The sequence below is a fragment of the Bos mutus genome, chromosome 22, assembly GCF_027580195.1.
Source record: "Bos mutus isolate GX-2022 chromosome 22, NWIPB_WYAK_1.1, whole genome shotgun sequence".
In the NCBI taxonomy this organism is placed as follows: domain Eukaryota; kingdom Metazoa; phylum Chordata; class Mammalia; order Artiodactyla; family Bovidae; genus Bos; species Bos mutus.
In genome coordinates, this window is record NC_091638.1 from 67,296,880 (window position 1) to 67,306,122 (window position 9,243).

The 9,243-nt window shown below is 53.9% G+C and overlaps 1 protein-coding gene across 1 annotated transcript; it reads right to left on the minus strand.

The window, feature by feature from the left end:
• Positions 1-3,129: 3,129 nt before the first annotated feature.
• NPAS4 (neuronal PAS domain protein 4) lies at positions 3,130-8,018 on the minus strand. Its single transcript, XM_005903520.3, has 8 exons — positions 7,697-8,018; positions 6,842-6,993; positions 6,559-6,661; positions 6,175-6,448; positions 5,881-5,990; positions 5,396-5,531; positions 3,863-5,280; positions 3,130-3,158 (listed from the first exon to the last, which is right to left on the minus strand). Exons 1-8 carry the CDS (start codon positions 7,869-7,871, stop codon positions 3,130-3,132), a joined length of 2,397 nt encoding a protein of 798 aa, XP_005903582.2. The 5' UTR covers positions 7,872-8,018.
• Between the last annotated feature and the right edge of the window lie 1,225 nt (positions 8,019-9,243).

The window sequence follows — 9,243 nt, forward strand, 5'->3', positions numbered from 1 at the left end:
TTCTTGACTGTTGCAACTTCTCAAACTTGAACTGATTTTGCTCACCCTTGATTTTGAGGACAACCAGGGAGGTTTATAGGGTTCAGTCAACTGAGCAACTGAACTGAAATGAACTGATTTCAAAATGATTGCCACAATAGGTTTAGTTAACAAACCAGAGAGGTTTTTAGATGGAACTCTAGTATATGTCTTGAGTTTATGATCACTTAAGATTCCAAGGTGAAAGATACAACTCTCAGGCCTCTGCAGAACTTAGGAACAAAATTTTGTGGTAGAAATTGCTGACTTTCTACCCAAATCGTTGGGCTGATCTTCAGAAGTGGTCCTCTCGATAAAATATTTCTAGTATGTCTGCCATGTGTCTGACCCTGTACTTGGTTGGGGGCGGAGCAGGCAGAGTCCTCTTAGGGCTCACAGGAGTGAGCTTTTTCCCCTTTGGGCCGTGATGCCCGGCATGTGGGGTCTTAGTCCCCCAGCCAGAGATTGAACCTGTGTCCCTTGCAGTGGAAGCACAGAGTCTTAACCACTGGACCACCAGGGAAGTGCCTATAGGCCGATTCTTTTAACTTGGAGAACAGATGCACAGGAAAGTTAAGGACAAGACTGCACCTTCCTGTTTCACCCAAGGATGTGTTCAAGGTGGAAAAAGTCATCAGTTCAGTTCAGTCGCTCAGTCGTGTCTGACTCTTTGTGACCCCATGGACTGCAGTATGCCAGGCCTTCCTGTCCATCGCCAACTCCCAGAGTTTACTCAAACTCATGTCCATTAAGTTGGTGATGCCATTCAACCATCTCATCCTCTACGTCCCCTTCTCCTCCTGCCTTCAATCTTTCCCAACATCAGGGTCTTTTCAAATGAGTCAGTTCTTTGCATCAGGTGGCCAAAGTATTGGAGTTTCAGCTTCAGCATAAGTCCTTCCAATGAATATTCAGGACTGATTTCCTTTAGGATGAACTGGTTGGATCTCCTTGCAGTCCAAGGAACTCTCAAGAGTCTTCTCCAACACCACAGGTCAAAAGCATCAATTCTTTGGCGCTCAGCTTTCTTTAGAGCCCAACTCTCACATCCATATGTGACTACTGGAAAAACCATCCCTGGAATGTCTTCCTTCCCATAGGACCTCTGAAGTGCATGGCTTCAGAGCTGGAGGGTTTGGAGTAAGAGGAGGTTTGCAGAATTCTCAGTGTTGAGCTCTCAGTTCCTGGAATCCAGCCTGTGTATTCGCTGGATTGGGGTGGGGGCCTTCCCCACTTTGAGAAAGTAACTTGTGAGCCTTTTCAGTCACCATTGACTTCTGATTCACTTTAATAACTTAGACCTTTCTGTGCTCCTCACCTTATAGGAGGCCCCATCTTTGGGAGGTCAGGGATGTTTCCTTTAACTCCATTTCATCTGCAAAGAAGCTGAGGCTCAGGTCACACTCAGCAAATAGTTGGTGCAGGTGGGATTTGAATCCAGGTCTTTCTGTCTCCTAATTTTCATTCCTGCCCCCACCATACTCTGTGGTTGTTGACCCTCAAGCTTGGATGAAGACAGTGTTTTTGGAAACCTTTTCTCTTGACTAAGTTATATTCTGCTCAGGAGTTCAGGGTCTGCTCTAGCTCCCAGACCTGGAGGGGAAGAGGCCCCTGCTCCCGCCTAAGCCTGCCCTTCTCAGGGAATCTGGGATGGATGATTTGAGATGATGATTCATGGGCTCTCAGGGAAGAGGGGACAGGCCAGGGCTTGGACACAGATGATGTGGGGATGTCGCCCACCTGTGCCTCTCACTACCTGTGGGGGCAAATCCCCTTTTACCTCTGATCCTCAATTTCTCCATCAATGAAATACACCTGTCCAGAGGCTTTATTGCATTGAATAAGTGATATAAAAGTGTCAGCTGCAAGCTACATGCAGGGCTTGTGGAGAGGTGCGGAGGTTACCATCTCCAGTGAGAAGATCTGGGGCCTTAAATCCAGGGACTTTGCTTGCCTATAGGGCCAGGCTGAAGAAAGAAACTCATGTCCTGAAACTTCACACTCACATCCAGGAAAATGCCTAGCTGGATCCCCTACCCACCCCAGACCTTTCTGCCCCCTTCCACACTGGGAGGACTGGAAGTCTGGACCAGAGACAAGTCTCCAATGCCCTCTAGCACTGGACGCCAAAGCATCTTAAAGTTAAGACGTAGCATCTGTTTCAGCTCCCAGCTCTTAGCACAGGGTGGACCACATGTAGAACACTTAGGTGTTGCGTTAATGAATGAATGAGTAAATGAATGAGTGAGTACATGAGTGAACAAAGAAATGCCAGGGCTGTCAGTGCATCTAAAGTTTCCCTCCCAACCCCCAGGCTCCTGTTGGGGCCTCTCAACCTTCTTGAATCCCCACTCTACCCTTTTCACAGAAGAGCTCGACACCAGGAGTACCAAAAAGGCAAACTGGACTTTATTATAAAGTTGGCTACAAAGTCACCGCAGCACCACGAGGTGGCCACCTGGGCAGGCCCAGGCAGTCGGGCAGCCGGGTGAGTCCCGCACCAGGTACACGCACTCGTGCAAGCACACGTGTGACGGCGGCAGGTCTGCCTTCCTCCATCGGAAAGGAACGTAGCGTCTCTTCGCGCCCCCCACCCCAGGCGCGGGGCGCAAAAGTCACAAGAAGAGCCGCCAGGGCGGCAGAGTCCATCGGAATTGAAATCCCGTTACTGGTGTGTAGAGAATTCTACGTGGGTGTCAAGAGCCCCTCAGGGCACAGGCTGGCCCAGATGGGCACTGCCTTTCCCCCACCAAGACCCAGGGGTGACTTGGCCCCCAGGAGTGGAGAACTGGCCCAGGCCCATGGGGCAGCGCGGGGCGGGGGAAGTGAGACTCCCCCATTCTCCGCTTGAAATCCCATTCAAGGAAACTCACTACGAGTGAATACAGATTGAAATGGAAACTGGGATCGTTTGATGTCTCTAAATTTTAAAAAGAAGCTCCCCTCCCTTGTCCTCCCACCTCCCCCCCCCCAAATCCTGAAGGGCCTGGGGAATCAGATCTATCCCCCTCTGGCCCCCAGAATCCCCCCAACAACCCCGGGGGGGTGGAGAACGGCTCCACGTCTTGATGACAATATGCCATACTTGACGACGTTAAGTCACAGACTTATTCAAAACGTTGGTTCCCCTCCACTTCCATCTGCAGAGAGATAGAGAGAGAGAGAGAGAGACATACAGTCAGTTAGGCTTATTAGGAGAGATAGGCTGAGGGTGTGATGTACCATTGGCACATGGGATGGGCTTCAAATATCTTGGTCCCATGACTGATCACCAGAGGCTCAGCAGATAAAGGAGCAGTTTGGATGAATGGAGTGAAACTATGGCTGTGGTTTTGGAAAGGATGGAGCCATAGCAAGGACTCTCTCATGGGGCCAAGGGCTGAGTCCCACTGTCTTTATCAAACTCCTGTCAAATCTCACTCTGTATTCCCTTTAGGGGACAAAGAATACTGGCACTAATCCTTCTTCCATCAACTTGTTGTGTAACCCTAAGCAAGTTTCTTTAACTCTGGGACCCTTGATTAACTTCATTTATAAAATGGGTTGGGATAGCAGACCTAGGTCCCTCATAGAGTTAGGAAGCACCAACTATTATTCAAGATTCTTTTGTATTTTATCCCACACCCTAACCTCTGCCCTCAAGGCCTACTTATCCAGAACCTCCATATTATTTTCCATTAGTACTTGCTCTACACCGCAAGTGAAGTTATCCTAACAACTAGAATAATAAATATCTCACTAATAAAACTGAGGTACAGAGAGGGGAATTTACTTGTCTAGCTCCACCCAGCGCCTTGTTGGCAAGACAGGAACTTGAGTTCTTGAACATTCTGGCTGGACTCACCTTTATGGAAGCTGTCTTGAACTTGGCTCTGGAGTTGATGCAACTCATCAGTAAACCCATCGTAGGGGAATGCTGAGACACCTGTCTCAAAGGCGGTTTCATATGTGGCCAGGTCCTCCAGGAAGCTGCGGTCTTCTGGGGACAGGTTGTTGCAAGGCGATGGGGCCCCTCCTGGGACCGCTGCCTCGGGATCCTCAGACTCCCATTCCCCATTGGGGTCTGGGGTAGAGAGATCCATGAAGATGTCTTCCACGGGCGTCTCTTCCAGGAACAGATCAGGGTCAGTCAGGAAATCCAGATCCTGGCATTTCCAGGGTTTCAGTTCCAGGCTGAGCACAGGGGGACCAGCCCCCGACAGGGAAAGGTTAGAGTCCAGGGGCTCCAGCCCCCCAAGTGGTTCCAGCCCACCGGTGCCAGCCTCAGCCGAGAAGGGTCGGTCCATGCCCTGAGCCAACTGGCTGATCTGCTGAATGAGACGGTCTATCTCACTCTGCTCCTTCTCAGAATAGTGGAAAAAACTCTGCTTGACTGGCGAGGCCTCAGGTGTAAGAAGGCCTTCAGGCACCAGGGGGACATCCACAGAGAGGGGACCCCGGAGCTGGGCTAGGGCCAAGAGTGTGCAATCCCCATTACCAGGGCTGCTAGGACTTGGGGGCAACTTCTCATAGAGAAAACTGCATCCCTCCTGGGCGAAGTAAGTCTTGCTGGAATTGGGGCTCAGTTGTTCTGGGAAAGTTTGCCTGGGGCTGTTCAGGTGTGCTTGGAATGATGTGCTGGGAGAAGTTAGCTGCTCCTGGGCAGGGCTGCTCAGAGGCTCTGGGAAGGTGGCAGCGCTGGGAAGCAGCTGGTCTGGGAAGGTGGAGGTGCAAGGATCTTCATAGCTTCTGGCTGAGGTTTCAGTCAGTTGTCCTTGTAGTGGGCTAGTCAGTGGATCTGGGAAAGTTGCACTGTTGGGCGTCAATTGATCAGAGAAGGTCACGGCGCTTGGAGTCAGCTGTTCTTGTAGAGAGCTGGATGGAGCGGGCATGTGGGTCTGGAAGGGCTCATGGAGGCTGAAGAGGAAGGCACAGCCTCCTGGCTGGTGGGGTGTGTAGGGTGGCGTGCACACAAGGTCCTTGCTCAGGTCTGCTTGAAGAGAAGGCTGAGGGCCTGATGGGAATGTCAGGTAACTGAAGCCAAGGTCCTTGGGTGCTTGGGGAAGCTCTTCTGATGTTGGGACAGCACCTAGCTCAGGAGCACTGGGGAAACTGGTGCTTCTGGGAGGCCCCATGGTGAAGAGTGGATTAGGGCTGGAGCACTGCTCCTGGGAGAGGATGTTCTCCGGGAATGAGGGCAACATGGTCGGGGTGCCCAGGACATAGGCTGCCTGGGTTTCTTCAGAGTTCAACTGCTGGCGGAGGCTCCAGGCTTCCATGTCGCTGGAGGGGAAAGAAGAGGCAGCTGGTAAGGGTTTGGCGTCCATTCCCAGAGTTCTCTGGTTTGTATCTCTTCCTCCACCTCGGCTGCCTCCCGGGCCCCTGCCTTGCAGCTCACCTGATTGGGTAGTTATTGGCAGTAATGGGGCCCTCTGGACCTTCTGAATATAAAAGGCAGTAAATCCATGCCCAGCCTCCAGGCTTAGCCAGCAGTCTCACCACCATCTCTGCCTGAATATCTCCACTTTCAGCCACTGAGGGGAAAGAAGAGATGCAGAGTTAGAACAACCATCACACAGCACCACCCAGACTCCCCGCTTGCTAACTGACCTCTCCACTGAATTAGGGTATCCATGACACCTTCTTTTCTGACTGCCCTCACCTGCACCATTCAACTCCCTATTTTGACCTCACCATGCAGAATCCCCTAGTTCTGATTCTATTCTCACCTTGACTCCTTATCTTAGTGCTCACCCTATGGAATTCAAAACTGTGAGCCTCTGATATCCCCCCAACTTCAATCTTGGTCACAGCCCTTCTTGGTCAGATTTCCCATGCCCTTCCCCACTCCCTGTCTTTTTCTCAGCCTCTCTGGACACTCACACAAGCGGTAGTGTTGAGCAGAAGCGTGGCCCAGGTCCTCAGGGTGTAGCAATCCATACCATGATTTACAGAGCAGCTCACTGCGCTCAAAGCCCAGGTAGATTAGGACACTGGGAAGGTGAAAAGGATGAGATCAGCTTTCTGTTTTCCCTGCTTGATACCCAGTTATCTCCCTCCCCCACCCCCAGGTCTTCTACACCCTTAGATTTCATTCTCCCTGCTCCTGACTCCAGAAGCTAGGGTCCCCTCATTCTGACCTGCTTTTCTTCTGGGGTCTGAATACTCTGGACTTACCTCTCTGAGATATCCAGAAGGGCCAGGTCCTTAGCATGACGACTCTGGAACATGGCGAGGAAGAGTGAGGCTGGGCCAGGACCAGGGCCAGGGCCAGGGCCGGGGCGGGGTCTTGTCTCCAGTGGAGCGCAGAAAGCTGTGAACACAGGATTTCCTGCCCAGTAGGCCCCAGGTGGGTGAGCGTGGAATCGACCTCGAATAAGCACCAGTTTGTTGCCTGCACTCTGGCGCCTGAGGGACTTGGAGGTGTTGAAGCGACAGCGGAAGAGGCGATCTGGGTGAGTGAAAGAAAAGCTAGTGAGAAGGTGAATGGCTGAGAGACAAAAATGGGAAGGAGCAAGGCAGCAGGACGGATATTGAATTGAGAAAGAAGGGTGTTCTCACCAGTATCCAGGGCAGAGGGCAGGGCGAGTTGCTGGCGCACAGTTAGGTGGTCAGCTGGATCAATGATGTCATAGATACTGTCACCCTGGGCTACCAGGTCCACCTAGAGAAAGGTAAAGGAGAGATGACCATTGGTGAAGGCAACAAAAGCCAATCTTTGGCATACAGCATCTTGTAGGGTATAACCCCCCCTCCCCAGTAATTCTCAGACTCTCAAAAGGGGGAAACTCATCGTGTCCCCATCTGCACTGCAGTCCAAGCTGAAAGGATCCTCAGCACTCACCATGGAGTGGCCCAGATGCTCGCTCACACTCTCAGACAGATATAGCAGCTTCCCCTCTGCTGTGAACACAAGCAGAAATCCAGGTAGTGCCGCCACTATGTCTTCAAGCTCTTGAGCTGAGAGAAGCCCTGTGGAACCCGCCAGAGGAGTGCCTGAAGAGTGAGAAGATAGAGTGAATCAGGAGTAAGACTAGGAAGCAAAACAGAAGTGAGAGACTTTGGGATCGAGTTTCTCATGGACCTGCTTCTGCACACACCTGTTGACCTACTGCCCACAGCTCTTGCCCGGGGAACCTGTTGCTGGATCTCTCCAGCTAGCGAGCCCTTCGACTTCTAAGTCGGGGCTGAGGGTTGGAGAATCTGAGTTTCAGGACCACGGACAGCGCTCTAATGCCAACCGAACGTTCAGCACCGCGGGCAGAGCCTTGCAACCCGGTGATGCTGTCAGCACCGTGGACAGCGCTTCACCGGCTGCAGATGAGCCCTTCCACGATAGCGAACAGCGGCTGTGCTTCCCCAGGCTTTGGCTCCGTCCCTGCAACTTCCCAAGCTCCCCTCCCCTGGCTCCCAGAGCTCTTCCGCGCCGGTGAGGACTGGGACCATTCTGTCCTGGCTCTCCTGCTCCCGTAAGTCTGACTCTAGGGACACTATCCACGCTCTCTAACATTTATTCAGTACTAAGGTGAGGTTTGGACAGAACTCAGGAGGCAAAGTAGGAAGTCTTGAGTTCTCCAAGTTCCTTCTCACCCTCAGCTCGCAGACACGCTTCCCTAGACCTGCGGCAGTCCCAGCGGGTTCCCTCAGCTTCCTTCTCCCTGAGACTTCCCAGCTTGAGTCTCAGCCCCGGTTTGCTCACCTCCAGCGAAGAAGACTCCCTTGCGAGTGTAGATGCAGGCAAGACTCATAATGTGCAGGTAGGACAGCCGGACCTTGTCCGCTTCGGCCAGCGGCAGCAGCTCCTTGAGGTTCCGGATCTCAGCGTTGATCTGGTCGCGGCGCGCCTTGGAGGCGCCCTTGGTGGAGCGGTACATGACTAGCGGCTGCGGAGCTCCAGCTCGGGCGCTCCGAACACCTGCGTTTCTGTCCCGACGCACCGGTGGCTTCCTCCTTGCTTTCCCGTCTCTCGCTCAGGCTCTTTCTCTCTCTGTCTCCTCTCCTGGGCTCCGCTCGGTTGCGCTGCCCCTTTCGCCTGCCTGGTTCCGCCTTATATAGCTCCCGTCAGGCGTGGGGGGCTCGCTTTAGAGAAAGGGGGGGCGGGAGGCTGGGCTAAGCAAGCTGCAGCGGGAGCGGCTGGCTGAGGTAGGGGGGAGCGCGCTCCTCCTCCCTCCCAGGCTTCCGACGTCATCCCGTGACGTAGAGCGAGAGCGGGAGGGGTGCCGGGGGGGGGAGGGGGAAACGGAGGCTGCGGAGGGGGGCCACGGCTGGCAGCAGCTCAGCCCAGAGACAGGCGCTGCTTTAGGAAGGCCTGAAAGGGGGTGCAGGGACCCAGGTGTCCGAGTGTATTCTGCTGAAGGGTCAGGGCCAGGGTTGAGGCTATCTGAAGACCCTGGCAGGAGAGTCTGAAGAGGGCGGGGGGGCTGGGAGGGAGTGTGCTGGTGTGACAACGATTTTTCTAAGGAGGTAAGGGAATGGAGAAGAGCTGAGCGGTACGCAAATTCCCCCTCCTATTTGCCAAAGGTCGAGTTCGTCTGGGGCAGGGGTGGGGGCGGGGAAGGATCTTTCTTGGCCTCTGTAGGATAGGCCACAGCCAGGGTTTCTCTCTAGGGATGACTCAGTCTGGGATTCCCTTAGTCACTTTCAAAGAGCGAATCTCCTCCCCCTCCTTTCCAAACCCGAGGCTTGGTGATTTCGCACGGGGGGCGGGGGGAGGCGGGTCTCATGGGGGTCTAAGTCTCTAGAATGGATGGGGAAAGGGTCCTAAGGTCCTGAGGGGTAGGAACCAGCTGAATTTGGCCTTGGTTCTATTTTCCCACAGTCAAGAATAGGAACACCTACACCAACGCAGCGGTCTGCAGTGACTCTCCGTTTCTCTGTCAACTAATTAACCTCAGCCACTGATGGGAGAAACTGAGGCAGGGTCCCAGGGCCTGGTGAAGATCTGGGTTTATCCCTTCCCCCATTGCCAGCCCCCAGAGCCAGCGGCTCCCCTCTCCCCGCCCCGATTGCAATCCTCAGTCTCCCCGCGGGCCGGGGGCGGGGGCGGGACCGGGGGAATCCCAGCTCCATATTAGGACAGGAATCCTCCGGCGGCAGCCGCGGCGGCGGCGGCGGGCGGGGCCTGACTGCCTCCGCACAGCTCCCGAGGGCTCCCCCCTGCCTTCAGCGGGGAGGATGGGGAAGCAGCAGAGACGCAAGGGGACCGTGCCAGACCCTCTGCGCGATCCATGCACATACCAGAGACCC

What these genes read in the sequence shown, in the direction of transcription:
- NPAS4 (XM_005903520.3), bottom strand. Translation starts at nt 7,871, where the DNA reads ATGTACCGCTCCACCAAGGGCGCCTCCAAGGCGCGCCGCGACCAGATC. An exon ending in AGCATCTGGGCCACTCCATG is followed by an intron (nt 6,662 to 6,841) that starts GTGAGTGCTGAG and finishes ACCTTTCTCTAG; the next exon opens with GTGGACCTGGTAGCCCAGGG. An exon ending in TCAAGACAGCTTCCATAAAG is followed by an intron (nt 3,159 to 3,862) that starts GTGAGTCCAGCC and finishes ATCTCTCTGCAG; the next exon opens with ATGGAAGTGGAGGGGAACCA.